We start from the raw sequence: 20,974 nt of genomic DNA, 5'->3' as shown, positions 1-20,974 counted from the left end.
TGATTTCTTGGAGGTGGAAGAACACCAATACCATTATGGGAAGCCTCTTGTCAAAGATGAAAAATCTCTAACAACGATGATGCGAAGATTCCATGATTAGTGCATGAAAACCTGCAGAAAGTCTGGGGGGACGAATACTTTGCATCTGAGAGTTAAAGAGGAGCACGACCTCGTTGGAATTGATTTGTTGACTGTTCCATTTGAGGAGTTCTTCCAGTGGTTCAATCAAAAGGCCCTCGATAAATTAACGGTCACTTGCTACTGTCTGTAAGTACTACTTCTGTCATTAAGTCTCTATATATAGCTCAGCTCTTTCATTGCATGTATATATGATTATCCTCACTATATTATGCAGATTGAAGATCATCGAGTGCAGAAAAGCAGAAATGTATGATATTGGGTTCATTAACACAAATCTCATAGATAAATTTGAGGTTGAAAAGAACGCCGATGATGCTGAGGCCAACTTGCTCAAATCATTGATAGTAAATCAAAACAAAGATAAAATACTCTTTCCTTACAACTTCGAGTGAGTGTTACTGTCTTGTGCATATTCGGTTTCCCTTATTACTCAAGCGAGGTTATAGTAATGTAATTGATGAGTTATGCATGCGTGCGCAGCTTCCACTATATTCTCCTGGAGATTAAGCTTGAGGGCTAGTAACCGTCTTTAACTCGAGACGAAAATCTCCCGAGACCTATGCGGACATGACTAAAATGCTCGAGAAGTAAGTTCAATCGATCATTATCGCACCATATCGGCATCTTTTTGTTCATTTCCTGATATCAAGTAATTGTTTTCTTTGTCTCACAGGGTTTGGAAAGTATTCACCGCACAAGCTCCAGGACTGCCGGGGGAGCTGCGATGGACATACCCGAAAGTAAGTAGTACTAGCTAGCTAGTTCCGCGCATCTAGATCCCGTTGATTCTAGCTACTTTCATCAATGCCATTTATAATGCTTCATTATCAGTTTGATTGACCTCTATTTCTCGTAAAGTGCTTGTGGCAGGAACAAGGAAATGATTTCTGTGAATACTACATGTGCGAGTTCATCTACAACGCGACTTGCAAAGATAAGCGGGGCTACTCTAAAAGACAATTTGATGTGCGTAAGCAATAATATTCACAATTTCATTTTATTACACCATCATTTCTGTTGAGTTTCATTCATATGTATGTATTAACCCCCTTCTTCAAATTAGACGTGGGAGATGCGGAATGAACTCCTACCAGAAGATCGCATGAAAGCAATTCAAGAGGAATTAGCGGGATTCTTTCTTGACCACGTCATCAATAAAGCCGGAGAATACCATGTGGAACTTGATTTCAGATGCTAGGGAATTGTAACAGATCTTACATATTGTATATGTATGTAGCCAGTAGCGTCGGATAGATAATACGAAAAATTGTTGTTCGACCAATCTCTCGAAGAAGGAGAGGTCGATCACTTCTCTCAGTATGCATGACGAACTTCTGTACTTAATGATTTCCTTCATTTTCTTACTAGCTAGCTTGTCGAGGGCCTCTCTATATGTATAGTACGTAGTGTCGACCAAGCACGGAGATAAGAGAGGACACTTTTCTCTATTAATTAATTAGCTACATAACATAATATATGAAACACCTTAATTAACCATACAAAAACCCCAAATCCGCCCCCCTTTCAAAAAAAACAAAAACCTAGCCCCTGAACAGCTCATGCCTGGATGCCTATTGGTCCCGGTTGGTGCCACCCTAGGACTAAAGGCCCTCCTGCCTGGGCTCACCACAGCGGCCATGTGGAGGCCCATCTGTCCCGGTTCGTATAAGAACCGGGACTAAAGGCCAAGGGAATTAGTAACGACCCTTTAGTCCCGGTTCCGCAACCGGGACAGATGGGCCTTATGAACCGGGACAAATGGCCATTTTTCTACTAGTGATGCACACAAGTCTTTTTATCACCATTGTCGTTGAGACGTATGAGATTGGTTCAAGCTTAAAAGGAATGCATGCAGAGAAATAAGTGCAAGCCCTCTGATGAAGTGTATTGCAGTTCTTTGAGTTTTGGCATATGGGTGTTCGGCCGATGCAATTGAAGACTATGTCCACATTGGTGAAGACACAATCTTGGAGCCCGCTCGAAGTTCACTAGAGCAGTGATCGATGCTTTTGGACTGGAGTACTTGAGGGCACCCAGCGAGGAAGACACCCAAATGCTAATGACAGAGAGTGAAGCAAGAGGATTGCCATGGATACTTGGATCACTTGACGGTGTGCACTGGATCTGAAAGAATTGTCATGCAGAGTGGAAGGGTTAGTACAAAGGTCACTACAACAATCCAACAATCATTCTTGAGGCAGTTGCAACGAAGGATCTTTAGATATGGCATTCATTCTTTAGTTTTCCTGACTCTCACAATGACCTAAATGTGTTGTCGAGAACACCACTGTTTGCTAAGCTTATTACAGGAGATGCTCCTGCTTGCAACTATTCAGTCAATGAGCACAACTACTCGATGGGTTACTACCTTGCGGATAGCATCTATGCCCCATATGGGCCACATTAGTCAAAACAATTCCACGTCCAAAAGACAACAAAAACATTGACTTTGCTCAATGTCAAGAAACGGCTAGGAAAGATGTGAAGAGAGCCTCAGGAGCGCTTTGCAATTGTTCGTGGCCCCGCCGAGTACTGGAGCTCTCCAAGGTCCTATGGCAGATCATGACTTGTTGCAGTAGTACTGGGGTGCCAGATCTGGAGTTCGATGGCATGTCCGGGGTGTTGCCCTGGTCTGATTCGTTCAACGACAATGGCTTCACTTTTGGTGAGCCACTTAGGAGGCCCGCAAAGCTGCATATCAGCGATAGAGCCGTGTCGAGTTCGGGTGAGGAGGTGATCCGTTATTCTTTTCTTCGGTGGCTGGTGTGGTGGTGCCGGAGACAAGTGACGAGCGTTGGTGTCAAGCTCGAAAATGTTCTGCTATCTTTTCAGTTTTGTTATGTCGGTTTTTACGTGTGACTTGTACTTTGTTCTTTATGATATGAATGAGACACGTATTACCATGCAAAAAGAAAAGACCACATTTGTATTATTAAACTGCAAATTCTTCTGAACTGCAGTGGAGGCGACTGGCGGAGCTATGCGTTGGGAAAATGGGCTATGGCCCGCCCAACATATAGCAAATACAGTGTAGAATTGAGCGAAACTAGATCATGTGGATAAAAATCTTCCTTTGTACCGGCCCGGCCAACTTTTCTTGAATAGCTCCGTCACTCGGACAACAATGCCGAAAAGAATCCGAAAACAACCTTTTTGAACAAGATGAAGAGAACAACATCTAAAGATTATTGAGAAATCTCCTGTTTGTAGAACATTTTTTTTCTGCCAGTCTACTTCAATACCAAAACAAACATACCAAAAAGTTCCAGTGTCTGAAAACTAATCTCGTACTTTCTGTTTGCAGATCGAGACATGTAGAAAGGTTGAAAGTGTGCTGACACGCGGCTGCACTGGATACATATCAAGGTTCTACCGTTTCATTTTCATGCTGCACTGGACCAGGCGAAACGCATCGCAAACAAGAAAGAGTTCCTCGAGAAACAGACTACGGACTCGATGATGCTCGTGTGTACAGACAGGTTTGGATCAACCACAACCAAACAACATTTTTCAGATTCAGAAGTGTAATGTACTTAACATCCAATGATGTTCGTGTAGCTAATGTGTACAGTGAGAAGTGCAGTGTAGTATTTAACATCCAAAATAAGTGCAAGGTATTCATGTTCAGATTCAGTAGTGGCAACTAAGGGCATCTTCAGCCGCGCCCTCAAGAAGGCCCCCCAGACGTTTTTTCGTCCGCCGGCGTAAAAAAATCGGCCCAGTCGCGCCCCCAAAAGCCCAGTTTTCGCCGGCTCGGGCCGAAATTGGCGCCGGCGGACCCAACCCGAACCCGGCGCGCTGGGGGTCGCTCGGGGGCGCCGGGCGAATCGTTTTTGGCGCGAAGAGCCGCGGGCCCGCCGCGTCAGCAACTCTACTCTCTTCTCGCCCCTTCGTCGTCCTCATCGCCTCGTTTCCCGCGGCGAATCAATGCCAAAACTGCCGCGCGCTGCCGCGCCGGTCAGTCTCCATTGATGCCTCACGGGTGGCGCAATAAAGGCTGGGCGACGCGTCCCTCGGCCGCCACGCAATCACGCCACGCGTAACGCGCCTGCCAAGCCTACCACGCGGCGTCTCCGCCTATAAAAGCCGACTGCAAGCGCGCCGGAGAGACTCACCCCGATCATCCACCGACGACGCGCTCATTTCTCCCCCTTTCCTCCTCTCGCCGTCACCAGTTGAGAAAGCATGGCCGAGCGTTTCCCAGGCGACGGCGCAACGGCGAACGGATTCGGGCGCCGTCATCTGCACGAGGACGAGGCTCGCCTCCTTTTTGAGGCCGAGTACCCGGTCCCGCCGGACATGCGGGTGCCCGGGGCGTGGAGGACCAGCGCCGGCGGCGTGCCGGTGCACCCAGTACCCATCGGCGCGGCGCGGTGTGCGAAGATCGCACGCATCCGCTCGTCCCTGCCGCGTGCGGCGAGGGAGGGGCCCCGGTACGTCCCTGACAGCCCAATCTGGGAGCCGTACTTCCGCCGCCGGCACGGCGAGCAGCTCGAGGCCACCAACGACGTCGTGCCCTCCGGCAGGTTCAACGCCGCCGGCCGGCGTCGGTGGTGGGGCGTGCCCGGGCGCACGTTGGAGTCCGTCCTCGAGTACATCGAGGGCGGCAACACGCCGCGCCTCGAGTACCCCGCTCCCCCGTCCTTCTCACGCCGCCGGGGAAGCTCCTGGACGCCGAGGCGCATGGTGACCGGGGTGTCCTCCTCCTCGTCCGGCGGCTCTCCCTGCCTCCACCTCCGTCCCGTCAAGCCGGAGCCCCAGGACACGCCTGTCAGCGCGCATACCCGCAGCTCCGGCGTCCTCGTCGAGCCCAAGGTGGAGTCCAGCCTCCCCCCGGAGTACGAGGAGATAGCCCGGCGCGGCTTCTCCGACGAGGACGCCATGCGGTGGTCGCGCGACGACTACCTGCGCGAGGAGATGATCCAACAGCGCCGGGCCCTGGAGGAGATCGCCGCCCGCAAACGTGGGCGCGAGGACGAGGACGGTGTCATCGTCCTCGATAGTGACAACGACGACGCCCCCGGACCGTCCAACCCGCCGCGCCAACCGGGGGAGGGATGCAGCAGGGACGGCGGAGGCGTAGGCGGGGGCGACGACGACGATGACGACGACGGTGACTACACGCGGTTCTACAGCCTCCTCGGCATGTAGAACCGCGTGGGCGGGCGGCGAGGCGGGCGACGAAGGAGACGGCGGGGTAGCCCGCGGTAGTTTTTTTTTATATAAAATATGTTTAAATTTGAACGAACTCGCCCGTTTTTGCGTTGTGTTTGCGCCGAATTTGAACATTTTAAAAACCCGTGAGGGCGTGACTGAGAGACATTACACCTCCGGTGCGCGGTTTAGCGTCGGTACGCCTCAGGGGCGATTTTTTGCCCTTCGGCCAACGGCTGGAGATGCCTAAGTGCTGGCGCGGGTGTGCTCGTTGGCGGCGTCGCGGGCGCGCAGCTCCCTGATCTCCTCCTCCCACTTGTCCACCCTCTCCTTGTGGATCCTGCGACGCACGCAATACAGCAAGTAGTTGGTGAGCACCCGCCCGAGGAGCAAGCATGACGATGATGGGGCTTGCCGCGGCGAGTTTCTTTTCTTACGTGCAGAGGCGGTCCTCGAAGTCGGCGGCGAGGTCCTTGAACATGGCGCGCCCGGAGTCCAGCATCTCCGACACCTGCAATGCCACCGGCATCACTAGACGATTAAGGTGGAATCGGTGGGGGAGGAGGAGAGGGTGAAGAGGCGCACCTTGCGAGTGAAGTTGTCGATGGCGAGGAGGATGCGCTGGACGTGCTCCTCCGTCTCCGCCGACCCCACCACCTCAGCCTCTGCCGCCGCCACGACGGCCGTCTCGTCCCCGTCCATCTCCGTGGCGGCCGCGCGCTGACGGCGACCCCAGAGGACGCCGGCGCTCCCCTGGCTCGCGGTGTCGTCGTTGTCGTTGCTCTGCACAAACGCGTGCAGCATTCGATTACTCGCGAACTCAAAAACTTCACGGGAAACTCGAATTCGACTCCGAAACTCGATCACCAGCGCGCTCCAAATGTTTCAGTGGCTTAGGGCCTGTTCGTGAGCTCGCCGAAAAGAGGAGAGTTTTTTTTTTTTGAGTTGAAAAAAAAGGACAGTTACAAGAGGACAAGTCACGTACAGTTCTGGGGCCTTGGAGCATTGGGGAAGGTGGATGACATGGCTGCAGTAGCAACTGTTGCTAGGAGCAGCAACGGCGAGTTTCTGGGAGCTTCTACAGTTGTTTTTCTCAGGCTGCATTCATGCAGAGATTGTTGAAGCGCTTGCAGTAAGGGAGGCGCTATCATTGGCAGATGACCTGCTCGCCCGAAGAATTAAAATAGCTTCAGACTGCCTCAGAGTTACCAACACACTGAAGGAGGGATCCAAACCAGTGTACTATCATATTTGGCAGGAGATTAATTAAGGGGGCGTTTGTTTTCAGAGACTTTTTGATGTAGAGACTAGAAAAAATCTTTTTTAAAGACTTTTTAAACAAACAGGAAAGACTATTAGGGACTAAAAGTTGCTTTTTAGGATTAAATGAAGAAGACTCTCAAGAAAAGTCTTTTTTTGGACTTTTTGGGACTTTTCCAGCAATGCCCCTCCATGCACTCATTGGCCCGCCACCCTATGGTGTTGATTGATTGTTATTTTTCTATATACCAGGAGTAACATGGCTATTTTATAACCTTTACGGAGGGACTAGGGACTTTTTAGTCCCTGAAAACAAACAGGAAGAAATTTTTTAAAAACTAAAAACTTTTTAATTGGAACTAGAAAAAGTCTTAAGACTTATGAACCAAACAGAGCCTAAGTCTAGAGATGCGCAGTTTAACGTGGTTGAGTTCAGTCATGAGAAGTGGGTTTCAAACTTTGAAGCCCACATGCTCGCCCGATCATCGCTCCAGAGTAATATTGGTCGATGCATTTGGCTTTTAGATCAGCCTGGGGCTTATGTATCCTAGAGATTTTGTAATTTGACGTGCTGGGTACTACACCACTAAAAAAAACATATAATACGTGCCAGTTATGTAAGTCTGGCATTATTGGGGGCAGCCCAGTGCGAAGGGGTCAGTAGAGGACTGCCCCGCTTTGGTGGATCCTACTCTATCCTAGTCGCCATCGACAAATTCCATTGACAAATTCTTAAAGTATGGACACTTCATACCTCTTATGCATCATTAGACCTTGTACAATGAGAGGTGCTTAGAGAGATGCTTAGAAAAATAAACCAGGTTTTTCTGAAGCACCGGTGTCTATTTTTATCCTGTATAAATAAGCACTGATGCTTAAGAAAGCCTAATTTATTTTTCTAAGCACATTCCTAAACATCTCCCATTGTACAAGGTCTTACACGGTAGCCATAGTGATGACTTTGTCTATCGTCTGCACGACATGTCTCAAGTCGTCATCTCATGAGTATAAAACCTACACTTCTTATTTTCTTGTCAATTGTGACTGTACATATAGGTTAGGGTCATGTATTGTCACGCTTCCTTTCTCTTATGTACAGTGTATAGCTTGGGAGACAAGTCGAGGTTGTGCACCCATGTACCTATATATGAATTAAGTCGCATGCAATCCAATCTTTCCTAACGACAGCGACGGGTGAGGTTGTCTGTGGTTAGCACAACTCCCCTTCGAAGATACCATAACTTTTTTTAACTTTAGTGGAATCTTCGGCATCCAAATTTTCTTGTTATTATCCACTGGGACCTTTGAGTGCGTGAGCGCATAGTACATAAAGTCAACTGCAAAAGACCCAAATATAGTGAGGTTCAAGGGAAACACATTCCGTCCTTGTGTTGGGTTAATCGATTCCAATTGGAATGGCAGATTTTGCCATGACATAAGACGGATGCCAATTAAGTTCGGCCTGAAAGAAATACTCAGTGGGAATGAATTGTGCACATTCGCAAAGAGTATCATTCTAATTACGAACAATGCGGTACAAAAGGTGGATACTGTTCTTAGAGACTGGCATTGCCTAGCCAAATGTTGTCTCAGAAACGAATTTCTGACCCATCTTTTATCGTGAAGGATCCAAAACGAAAAAGATGTTTCTTCACAGCCATTAGACCAGCCCAAAAATGCAAGTCACCAGGTTTCCAATAAGCCTGGACATAAATTTATGGCCTAGACACTTATTGCGAGGTAGGGTTTACCAAAATCAGCCTCAATAAGTAGTTTGAACAATCATTTACTAAGTAAGACATCATTCTTAATTTGCAAGTCATGAATGCCAAATCCACCTTGATCTTTTGGCTTATAAACCATGCTCCAATTAGCGAGTCTGTACCTTTCCTTTTTATTTTCTCCTTGCCAAAAGAATCTGGATCTGAAATACTCCAGCCTCTACAAGACCCTTTTTGGGAGTTGAAAAAAAAGAAAGCATACAGAGAACCATATTTGTAAGGACGTAGTTGATCAAGACTAGTCAACCGCTTCTCTAAGCATTCCTCTACATATTTTCACTCCGCATTTGTGAGACGTCGATAATGAATCAGAATTTCCAAATATTTAATTAAGAATTAACATTGCGCACAACCAAATAGGTCAGTGTAATCAGCCGCCGCCTCACTGGCTTCTCCAAAGCAGGATAATTTGCTTGTATGAAGATTAGTTATGTGTTTATGTCTAACGATATTTCATTTTTATATGTTTTTTTTCTTTTGAAGGCAAAGCCACTGTGCATAATTATGTCCTGCTGAGACAGCCTGTGGGTCTTACTGAGGCCCTACTGGTCTTACTGAGGCCCTACTGGGCAGTCAGATCTCGAAACAGATCGAAACGTGCAAGCTGAGCGTGTGCTCTTGATAGATTCTTGCTGAGCTGCTACCTCCTTACAATATTTCCTCAAAAGGGTCACCCTTCTCTAAGAAAATAAGATCAACCCTAGAAAACAGTGGCATCCAGACCATTATTGGAGTAAAATAAACCAACAATTCGTCTACTTGGCCATACATTTTTTTAATTGAAGCTGCAGTACTTCGGTTCTGAGGGGTAGAAACATGACTATTCTCTCTGTTCCAAATTATAATATGTACTAACTAGCTTTTTCTAGATCGGATTTTCTGAATCGAATGTATATAGACGTGTTTTAGTATGTTTGTTCGTTCATTTCAGTCCGTTTGTACTCCATATATAAATATCCGAAAACATATTGTAATTTGGAACAGAGAGGATAGTATATTCTTCGCACACAAAAAAACTGAAGTACAGTAGTACTCCCTCCGTAAACTAATATAAGAGCTTTTAGATCACTAAAGTAGTAATCTAAATGCTCTTATATTAGTTTACAGAGGAAGTATATATTATACCTATGACATATGTGGTGCAGTGTCACCTCTGGTCCGGTTGCATTCGAGGGAGGCTCCAAGTAGGGATGTTGCCAAGTGCGCAGCCCCAGTTGACTTGCCCTTTCCCCTCTTCTAGCCAGTTCTATCCCAATCCATCCCCCATCGATCCCTATTCATCTCTTCTTCCCTAGCTAGCTACTTGTTGAAATTCCTGTTTAGTTTGTGCAGATCATCATATGCATATTGTTGCTCAATATAGGATAGGGTTCGCGAGATGTTCCCAGATGCCGGTGCAAGCCCATACTTCCTACAAAACCAGCAGCAGCTCTTCCATGGAATGAATGGCATCGGGGTGGACGCCGCCTTCCCCGGAGACGGCGGAGGGCTGGCGGTGCCCGACAGTACCCACCGCAGCACCCTGCTGTACAACCTGTCCGTGCTCAAGGACAAGGTGCAGCAGCTGGAGCCGCTCGTCGGCCACGGCCACGTCGTCGACCCCGTGGTGCCCGGAGCCAGCGCCGTCGTCCAGGAGATCATCGCCGCGGCTACATCCATGCTGTACGCCCTGCAGCACCCTTACGTCCTCGGCGCGTTGACAACATCCGGTAATCATGCGGCCACGCCGGAGGGTGTGGTCGACGGCCATGCAAAGAACGGCGCAGCGGATGATGACCAAGACCAGCAGGCCATGGTGGATGCCATGCAGCTGTGGCAGCAGCAGCACCATGGCGGCGGGCACGACATCCCCGGAAAGTCCACGGAGGCGGCCGCCGTGTCATCGTCGACGCAAGCGACGACGGCGGTGGACACGGCGATCATCGAGCTAGACGCGGCCGAGCTGCTGGCCAAGTACACGCACTACTGCCAGGTGTGCGGCAAGGGGTTCAAGCGCGACGCCAACCTGCGCATGCACATGCGCGCGCACGGCGACGAGTACAAGAGCAAGGCGGCGCTCGCCAACCCGACCACCAGGCTGTTCGCGACCTCCGGCGAGGACGCCGCCGCCGGGAGACCAAGGAACAGCAAGTACTCGTGCCCGCAGGACGGGTGCCGGTGGAACCGGAGGCACGCCAAGTTCCAGCCGCTCAAGTCGGTCATCTGCGCCAAGAACCACTACAAGCGCAGCCACTGCCCCAAGATGTACGTCTGCAACCGCTGCAACCGCAAGCACTTCTCCGTCCTCTCCGACCTCCGCACCCACGAGAAGCACTGCGGCGACCACCGCTGGATATGCTCCTGCGGCACCACCTTCTCCCGCAAGGACAAGCTCGCCGGCCATGTCTCCCTCTTCGCAGGCCACCAGCCCGTCGCGCCGCTCGCTCCCGGCAGCGGCAGGCACGGCAAGAGATCCTCGTTATTGTCCACGTCCTCCGACGACCTTGCTGGAAACTGCACCAACACCGGCTTCTCCATTACTCCTACTACATGACATGCATTGTGCAAATGTGGCCTCCCGTTCATCTAGAAAATATTGTGCAAATGTGATATTGGTACACGTACGTACGTGAGCCCATCAAACTGTAGATATAGTGGGGCTTGGTTACACTATGGATTGTTTTGGAAAATAGGGCTACCATGCCCTGGAAATAGGGCATTCATACGTCTAAAGTTTTCTCTCTCTTCTTTTGTAGTATGTCAACTAGCCATACTCATGCATGCGTTGCCTGCCACGAATGGGAGATTTGATTTCTCATTGTCGTATGCAATATAAATTCATTACTTAAGATATGAAATATGTCGGATTTTTTACAACACAAAAATCTTAACCTTAAAAGATTGAAATGTTCATAACTACTCCCTCTGTAAACTAATATAAGAGCGTTTAGATCACTAAAGTAGATCACTACTTTAGTGATCTAAACGCTCTTATATTAGTTTACAGAGGGAGTAATTGTGATCGGATTTAAAATCCACTTAGAACACACTAATGAATGTTGCATGGTAGTAATAGGGAGGCTCATGTCTAGATGAGATGGATGATAATATTAGGGCCGCCATAAGTGTCACACTTGTGGCACGAAGCAATTCCGCTTGACGTTTTTTGATGCCAAGTTTAGTTACATGAGGATGACAACTTTCTGTTTGGATGACAAGTTTCAGTTTTTTTGTGGATTTTTTTCAAATGACAATTTTAGTGTAGAAACAACAGGGTAGTGTTACTTCATGCCACACGTGTGACACTTAACATTTGGCTAATATTGATGGACAAGCTAGCAAATCCAGCTGTTGAACATATTTGATGATGCGTAGTGGGGCTTGTCTAGAAGATGAATATAAATGTGGCTTGTCATCAAACTGTTGCCGCCCTGCCTTGGTGACACCTGCTGCAAATGCAAGGGAAGATAAAATCAACATCAGTAGAAACGATTGGGAGTTTCCAAAAAAAAAAACGATTGGGCATGACGACTCGAAATCATACATACATGCATGAAGATAATATTTACTTTGGATGAGGCCTAGTAGCGTAATTTTGTGATGAGTAATCATCGATGTAACAAAGACCACTATAAATGTCATTGCGTCAGTTACTCTATTCCTCACGAAGACCACACCCGAAATGTTACTATGATATTATACAGAAAATAAAGGAGGGTCGGCCAGACAAACATAAATTCACCCTAACCTGTCCACATCATTTGGTGGAGTTATCCCTTCTAGATTCTGTAATTTCCCTCATGTACTCCAACCGAGCCATATCTAAAAGATATAGATTATCGATCCCTATCTAGATCTTCACCAATATTTGGTAGAGTATCTTTAATCATGCATGAAGTAGCTCATTGCCGCCACACCTTCAAGAGCAGTGAGAATGATGGCAATAGTTTCCTCATCATGGTACGCCTCCTCGGCTGTATTGACAAAGCAACACACATACACCCCAGGGACCTATATGTGTTTTTGTAGTGAGGGAGTTCAATCAATTAGTTTACATTGTAAAGCGCAACAATATATGTTTCCATGTAACACAAAATCAACACTAGTGTTTTACAATTTTTCCTCTCTTTCTTGGAGTCATTACTGTGATGAGATGTGTATCTATAGAAATTACGTATGGCTTACCCTAGAATCATTTTAGAGATAAGAGATAGAACTTCTTTTTGAATAGAGAATTAGTGTTAGAAATCAATATGAGAACACAAATGGTGTTGATATCAGAAACAATGAGATTATTACCATGATAATAGAAACCAAAAAATATAACTAGGGTCCATAGTTTTTATAAAAAATATAACTAGGGTCCATTTTACCTTATTAATTATTTTATAAAATACCTCTATATGAGTAGTATGGAAAAAATATAACCAGGGTCCATAGTTTTTGCAAGATACTCCCTCCATAAACTACTATAAGATGTTTTAGGTCAAGTGACCTAAAACATTTTATATTAGTTTATAAGTGGGTTACCTTTTTACACTAGAAAAACAATATGTATAAAAACTATTTTAAATTTACGGAGACAAACAATGTTTTTATACTATAATAATAACTCATTTTGGGCAATGGGCTGTATTAAAAATGATAAAGAGGTATAATCGGTTCATCCAACTGGTATATGGGGAGTGGGAGTACATAGTCCTATATATAAAAATGAACCTATACTATTAATAACGAGGTTTACCAAAATGCCGGCATAAGGAGTTTTCCTAAAGTACTCCTCAATTATGTCTCATTCTTCACAAAATTCCTTTTAGAAGAAAAAATAAGACCTCAACATATAAGACAACATGACCAAAAGACCAGAAAAGAATATTCGTATTACAATTTTAGTGTGGTATATTTATGTCATTTATTAATCCTACGGTCTTACTTTGTCTAATACATACCTAGTATCTAGTACATATGCGAAATTCACTTGACAACGTAGCCACTAGGCAAGGTAAGAAAAAACTTGAAACTACAATGCCTTCACTGAAACAAAATGAGCGCCTGGAATTTGCCATTGAAGGTGATAATAATTCAACGAAAATACATAATTACATCTGAAATCATAAGAATAGGATGAAACAAAAAATATGCTTGGGAGTAACACTGAACTATGCCCCCTCATGGAGAGTGAATCTACATAATGAATTTCTTGAAACCGCTACACTAGATGGAAGCAATAGCAACAAACAAAAATCACACGTAGAAACATAAAAGAAACAAATTGTATTCACATGCAAATGCTTATTGGGTTTGCACCAAGGATCATGCATACTGTTCTCCAGAATTAGTTGGGTTGAGAAAAATTAATTGGCTTCAAACAGACCATAGGGATGACATGACGAGTACATTGGATCAAGTTTCTAACATCCCACGTTTATTTTTCAGCCATCGACAATATTTTGTGCTCCCTATATCCCATGATGGATGAAACTATGGTATATATCATTATGTTTTCTTGTTCCATGTCATGTTCCATGTCATATATGGTAGATGGTTGGCCTTACTATTGATATTGCACTAACGCTATTCAAAGGCATTGCAAAACCAATACCGCGACAAAGAACATGAACCTCAACCACAAACTCCATTATAGATAAAACCCTATAACTTTGGGAAGGAGATGGCAACATGTGTCATCGAAGGTCGCCTATCGACCCAGACTGCAAGGACCATGAAACTCATCAAAACACTTCAGTAAAGGGCAGAGATGTGCTTGCATCACAAAGAGAGTCGATGGCTGATGACCCACAAGTATAGGGATCTATCGTAGTCATTTCGATAAGTCAGAGTGTCGAACCCAACGAGGAGCAGAAGGAAATGACAAGCAATTTTTAGTAAGGTATTCTCTGCAAGCACTGAAATTATCGGTAACAGATAATTTTGTGATAAGGTAATTCGTAACAGGTAACATGTAACAAAAGTAAACAAGATGCAGCAAGGTGGCCCAATCCTTTTTGTAGCAAAGGATAAGCCTGGACAAACTCTTATATAAAGGAAAGCGCTACCGAGGAGGTGAGGACACATGGGAATTATCGTCAAGCTAGTTTTCATCATGCTCATATGATGCGCGTTCGATACTTTGATAATTTGATATGTGGGTGGACCGGTGCTTGGGTACTGCCCTTCCTTGGACAAGTATCCCACTTATGATTAACCCCTCTCGCAAGCATCCGCAACTACGAAAAAAGAATTAAAAATATGTGCTAACTCATTTCATAAAGCTGTATTTCACTCCATTCATAAACAAAACCTCTCAGTTCAAAAAGAGACTTTTCTCATTTTGGATAGCAGATTTCACTCATTTCATAAAAACAAAATGCTCTTTTAACTTTTTCACTAAAATCAAATAAAACATTTTAATCATGAAAAATAATATTTAAAAAAGTTGATTTCACTAGATTCAAAAAATAACTTCTCTCCATTCAAATAAATGATTCCACTCATTTCAAAAATACATATTTCACAAATTTCGAAAATCGGATTTCACTCATTTTAAAAATAAATATTTCACTAATTCCAAAAAATGGTTTACACAATTTTTAAAAAAATAAATAAGTAAAAAAACTAATTTCAATCAATTAAAAAAATCGATTTCACTCATTTCAAAATTTTGATCTCACTAAATAAAAAATCACTCATTTTAAAAAACTATCTTTCAGTAGTTTCAGATAGCGTATATTGTGCATGTCAAGAAATATATTCGCTTTATTTCAGAAAAGCGAGCAAACCCCTTGATTTCACTATAATCAGATAACATATTTCACTTATTCAAAAACTTATTTCACTCCTTCGATATAGCACATTTGACTCAATGAAAAAAAGCAGATTTCACTAATTTCAGAAAACTGATATCACTCATCTAAAAAACAACCGCTCTTCTCAAAAAACCGATTTGTCTAATATAAAAAAACATATTCACTTATTAAAAAACAGATTTTCTTATTTAAAAAATCAGTCATTCTAGTAAATTGAAAAATCACTCATTTCGAACATAAATATTAACCCATTTCATATAATTAAAAAATGTTAGAGGTTTACAAAATTCATATAACTAAAAGAAATGTTAGAGGTTTACACAATTCATATAATTAAAAAAATGTTAGAGGTTTACACAATTTCAAAAAACAGGTTTCACTTTTTTTTTGCGCAGGACTCGCACTCGTAGCGCAGCTGCCCATGACGCAGTGCGGATTCGTCCACACCGTCGGACTCAGATTTAGTGCCACAGGCAATCTGCTCCTTTCATTTCTGATCCAACGGTTGTGAAACAAAAGTCAGGCAACTGTGGCCGAGTGACTTTGCTTCACCACGTTAGCGGATCTGCCGCCGCCACCTCCTCCATGGATCCCGGCATCGGGTAGCCTGCGTCACGTCGCCGCCGGTAGCACCGTGCCGCCCCGCGACCTCTACGGCACCACCGACGCCTACCACCTCTTCCCCACCCGACGCCGACGCCCACGCCACCTCTGCTCCGCCCCACCTCCGGCCGTCAGCTCAGGGCAGCTCCTGATCCCGCGCGCTGCTCCGGCGGCGAGCATGGCGTTCGCCGGACGGGACCCCGGGCCCTCACGGCCCGCTCTCCTCATCCTCCTCAAGACGCTATCGCTGCTCGTGCTCCTCACCTTCTCCTCCGCCGCGCCCCCGGCGGCGTCGTCTCCCGCGGCTGTGCACAACAACAACTGGGCCGTGCTCGTCTGCACATCCCGCTTCTGGTGAGACCCCCTCTATCATGTCTGCCCCATACCGTCACCACGCCGTTCGTTGCTTCCTAGCTGTGCGTCCGTTTGTTGTGGATCGATGCAACTGTAGTGGGTTCAGGTTCAGTGTGCCAAATGTAGCAGTGAGAGGTCTAGAGAAACAAGGGCGTTGCTGTAAGTGCCGACAAGTGCGCGCGGTTCATACAAGGATCTCGATCCAATTGGTGTAGATTGCATTCGCCTGTGTATTCATGAGTTTGTGCATCCCTGTTTGCCAAGTATTATATCGATGTCACTAATACGGAGCGATTTGATTTTTCTCATTGACTGGGATCCATTTGTAGTGCTTTATTCTTCTGATTGTGTATAGTTTAATATTGTCATCAGTGGTGGAGCCAGCCTGTTCATAGGGCCTGGGCAAGGCTAATGGTCACCGTACTGATGAACATTTGCCGATGAAGCTCCCTATCGACTTCTCCTGCCCTGCTTTAGCTTGAACAAAGGTTCCAGGATGAACCTGGGCAAGCCGCCCAGGGTCGCCAGGAGGTGGCTACGTCATTGATTATCAGTATGACCGGAGATCTCAGTGGTTTTACAACTAATAATTGAATAGAGTTTATTCGTTCTCTCTGTGGGTGTGTAATAATAATGATGATGGCTTAAAATGTCCAGACTGTAATGATGTAAGTTCAGCGAGCACAAGTGTCTTTCGACAGACATTTTGGTATGAACACATGCACAATTGTAGTTTTTCCTCGAATACGCAGAAGAAGAATCCCAAGAAGGGCACATATGCACAATTCTAGTTGTGTTAATACCAGCCAATGTTTTAAAAGTTCTCCCTTTGAGATGCATGTTTAGTTCCCATACCTATAACATTTGAATATGTGGCTTATGCTTTTATGTTGTCTTGTTTTTTTTTTGCGGGTGTTTTATGTTGTCTTGTTGATGTTGGGTTCTGCTGCTTATCCCTGTCGTCACTTAATTCTGACCTATTATTGAAATGTTATGCAGGTTTAATTATAGACATATGGCCAACACGCTGTCTTTGTACAGGTAGTATACTTAATACAGTTATGCCATTATATGCAATTGTCAATCATTGTCCTATGTAAGGTTATTCCTTAGTAATGAATATACCACTTTTTCCAGGACTGTTAAGAGATTAGGAATACCTGACGAGCGGATAATACTTATGTTGGCGGATGATATGGCTTGTAATCCTCGGAACAATTACCCTGCCCAAGTGTTCAACAATGAGAACCACCAGCTTAATCTTTATGGTGACAATGTTGAGGTGAATCTCTTTTACTCTGAAAATATTGCTGCTGAATTCATAACATTGTAGTTTGAGAACCCCTAGGGTGCAATATCTTCCCAAGCCCATGATGTGCATGTATCATTGATACCAATGAGGTACCAAAGCTACGAAATAGTTGATGATATCTAAGCATGCATACCCACAGTAAATGACACACTACGACTACTTGACCTCTTTTTGAACAAGTAGATGCCCATAGGCATATATGATCGATATATTGCAGTACCTACAATCTTGATTTTCCCATTGATAATATCATGAAACAATGCCTCCTAAAAGATGGTCAAATTTTGCAAAACGATGGATACTTAAGGCACTCTACACAGTTCAATATGGCCAGTTAGGTCATTTACGGATGGTGGCAGCTGACAATTATCCAAGTTGTCCACTCATAATGCTATGCAATCTGACATTTGTATTAAAAAAAGTAATATTTGATCTTGGTATGCTGATGTTACTCTTTTGGTTTTCTAATGACAGGTTGATTACCGAGGTTACGAGGTTACAGTTGAAAACTTTTTGCGAGTTTTGACTGGCAGACATGAGAGTGCTGTACCAAGATCAAAGCGTCTCTTAAGTGATGAAGGAAGCCATATTCTTTTGTACATGACTGGGCATGGTGGGGATGAATTTCTGAAGTTCCAAGATAACGAAGAACTTCAGAGCCATGATTTAGCAGATGCAGTAAAGCAAATGAAGGAGAAGCATAGGTTGAATTGTTTAATTATCAACATTTGGATATTGGCTTGCGCTCCTTCATTTCTGGGTTCATTGGTTCTGACCTTTTCACCTTGGTCTTCCTTTCAGATTTAAAGAGTTGTTGATAATGGTAGATACCTGCCAGGCTGCTACTCTGTTTTCACAGGTTTGTTTCTAGTTGCCACAAGTTTGGCTTGACACATACTGAATTACTGTTATACATATTATCCATTTCATTTTGTAACCATCCAATATTTTTACCTTTTGGGTACGGTTCAGAGATGTTTTTATTTATTTGTTTTTCGCACAACTAGCTCCAGGTTCATCTTTCTGAATTTGTTCTCCATATGACCATATACACTTTGTAACATTAGTTGTTGCCGTACATCACCTTTTTATCACGAAATAGCTGTTTGGCATATAATAGTGGCAAATGCTGTATATGCCTTTTGTGAAAATGTATGCTAACCACTTGTGTTTCATGATTTGAATAATAGTTCACATAATTATAGATTCAGACAAGGATCTGCTCTGGTTGAGTAGACTTCACCCTCTCGGCTTTTCTATATCTGAAAATTATGTCTAAAGACTGTACCTGACATGTTTAATATATACAGCTTCAATCACCTGGCGTTTTGGCGATTGGTAGCAGCATGAAAGGGGAAAACTCGTACTCTCACCATCTTGACTCAGACGTGAGAACATGCCCTATACAGTTGTTTCAGATAGTATTTGCGAACTTATTATACCTTATTACTACTTGTTACGAAGCTGGTTAATGTTAAATATTTCTGGTGGCAGATTGGTGTTTCTGTTGTGGATAGGTTTACCTTCCATACACTTGCTTTCTTTGAGAAGCTGAACATGTATAGCAATGCTTCATTGAACAGGTGAATAGTACTTTACATGTTCTTCTCTTGGATTATGTATATCGGTTGAAAGTTCATCTATTATCTGCATGACAAGGTGTTGAACTTCGTGTTATTTCTTACTGCGATGTCTAATTACTGTAAAAAAATAGTCATTTACTCTTTTTTGTTGAGTGTGAACGTTGTGTCCTGCCAGGTGATGATCTAGGTGTGCTGTGCAATTTGCTTTGCTGTTTCTATATTAATACAGGTCATGTTCTTGTTCAGTTTTCGAATTTCTATGTAATATGATGTGAAAGGAAGGTCTGCATCATTTGGGTGCTTTCTCTATATACATGATGTTAATTTATCCTTTCTTAATCTAAAGAGAGAAGGAAGAATCGAAGACTTTGTTTTTCTTAGCAAAATTGGCCAGTTCAGCTTCAAATGATCACTAGAATAGTTTGTATATTCTTTAATGAACTTTTAAGATTCTTGTTCACCAATGCTTTGATTTCTTTGGTGATCGCTCCACTAAATGCTATTAGCTGAAAATGTGACACCATATGACTTCCATGCATGTCTGCCTTAAACCAGCCACAACAATCTGAGGAGTACACTTGCTTAAAAGGCAGACACGAATGCTTCATAAAAAAATGGTTTGTGCAATATTACCATGCAGCTAGTTTATAACTTGTTTACTTCCGTTAGATCTTCAGTATGGAGATAGTCATTTACAGTAACATATAATTCATTTCTAAAAGTGATATTTAACCAATATGCTTTCTTTCGAACTTACATAAAAATAATTGAAATCCATGGCTTCTAACTGCGGGCTAATCATATTGCAGTGAACTTTAAATTCAATGCTGACTGTTTTCTGTGTTCACTTATGAATTAAGAGTCAGTTGTGTCCTCTATTCTAAATTATGTGCTATGTCACTCAACTAGATTCAGTCTTATATTTGTTAAAAGAATATAGCTGGGTGGCCCTCATTAGCATCCAGTGCTCATCATGGTGTGTTATAACCTTGTCTTTTATATCCCAGTCTTTTCAACTCATACGACCCTTCCATGCTGCTGTCTACTGCATATTATCGAATGGATCTTTACAAGCGTGCCTTAAACGAGGTAATTGCAAAATAATATCTATTTGTAATGACTCCTCTGTTGTCCATGGCTAAGCCTTTTTCCCCTTCTATTCTGTCTTTGACCAGGTCCCAGTGACAAATTTCTTTGGGTCAGTCATGAAGACTATCCATACCGATTCAGCCTACACAGGCTTCTTAGCTGCACATGACACAGAAACCCCCCTTCCTACCGGAAATGATATACTTGACCATGTCATGTTAGAGGATGAGGCTAGTGCAAGAAGATCAGACATAGAAGAGATGAAAGTGAGTTTTAGTAAATTTTGCAAAAACGAAATAGAATTTTGAGACTAATACTTTGTTAATTGCAACATCCAGGAAGCACAATTAAGGTCGCATGGATGGACAGAGGCCTTGCTAGAACAGCTGGAAGGCAAGAATTCTGATGTTGTTGTGATGTATGGCCTGGGAACTATGGGCATACTGTTGGCAATTTCAACCTGGCTATCAATGTAGGAAGGAACTCTGAAGTGTGCTGTTAACACATCTTGCAGAAAAAACTTGGCCATACTAACTCCGACAGAATAGGATAGAAAAGAGTGTAAATAAGGGAGATACTTTGGAGCTCTGACATTTTGTATTTTGTACCTTATCTTAGTATCCAGTCAGTTTTTTAATATAATTGATGTGCGTAGTTTTTGTATGGCATGCTCTACTTTTTTTGGATACGTAAGAAACTATATTTGGTGGACATTTTTGTGCATCTTTTGTTACAGTTCTCTGGATCACATATCATATATGTCAGATTATTTCGTCATAATAGTTGAAAACATTTAGGTACGGATAAGAATATGTACTCAAAACCCAAAATTCTGAGGAACTTTCTTTTAGCCAAATGTCAGAGCTTAGTGTTTCTAATAGATTTGATGGCACCAAGTTTTGAGCTTTGATC

The 20,974-nt window shown here is 43.9% G+C and overlaps 2 protein-coding genes across 2 annotated transcripts; both read left to right on the top strand.

Annotated features, from left to right (window-relative positions):
• The first annotated feature begins 9,537 nt into the window (after positions 1–9,537).
• Positions 9,538–11,103, top strand: LOC123086945 (protein SENSITIVE TO PROTON RHIZOTOXICITY 2-like). The gene has a single exon (XM_044508847.1). It carries the CDS (start codon positions 9,715–9,717, stop codon positions 10,867–10,869), a length of 1,155 nt encoding a protein of 384 aa, XP_044364782.1. The 5' UTR covers positions 9,538–9,714; the 3' UTR covers positions 10,870–11,103.
• A 4,521-nt stretch (positions 11,104–15,624) lies between these two features.
• On the top strand, positions 15,625–20,716 carry LOC123188746 (putative GPI-anchor transamidase). Its single transcript, XM_044600981.1, has 10 exons — positions 15,625–16,078; positions 17,078–17,119; positions 17,216–17,360; positions 17,865–18,094; positions 18,192–18,249; positions 18,701–18,778; positions 18,885–18,973; positions 19,981–20,062; positions 20,149–20,328; positions 20,401–20,716. Exons 1-10 carry the CDS (start codon positions 15,903–15,905, stop codon positions 20,536–20,538), a joined length of 1,218 nt encoding a protein of 405 aa, XP_044456916.1. The 5' UTR covers positions 15,625–15,902; the 3' UTR covers positions 20,539–20,716.
• Positions 20,717–20,974: the final 258 nt, after the last annotated feature.

This window comes from Triticum aestivum, chromosome 1A (assembly GCF_018294505.1).
Source record: "Triticum aestivum cultivar Chinese Spring chromosome 1A, IWGSC CS RefSeq v2.1, whole genome shotgun sequence".
Classification (NCBI taxonomy): domain Eukaryota; kingdom Viridiplantae; phylum Streptophyta; class Magnoliopsida; order Poales; family Poaceae; genus Triticum; species Triticum aestivum.
This window is presented reverse-complemented; position numbering and strand designations above follow the sequence as displayed.

Bases quoted from the DNA above. Each gene is read 5' to 3' on its own strand.
- LOC123086945 (XM_044508847.1), top strand. From the start codon at position 9,715: ATGTTCCCAGATGCCGGTGCAAGCCCATACTTCCTACAAAACCAGCAG.
- LOC123188746 (XM_044600981.1), top strand. From the start codon at position 15,903: ATGGCGTTCGCCGGACGGGACCCCGGGCCCTCACGGCCCGCTCTCCTC. The intron at 17,361-17,864 runs GTGAATCTCTTT...TTCTAATGACAG, and splicing joins TTTATGGTGACAATGTTGAG to GTTGATTACCGAGGTTACGA. The intron at 18,779-18,884 runs GTGAGAACATGC...TTCTGGTGGCAG, and splicing joins CTCACCATCTTGACTCAGAC to ATTGGTGTTTCTGTTGTGGA.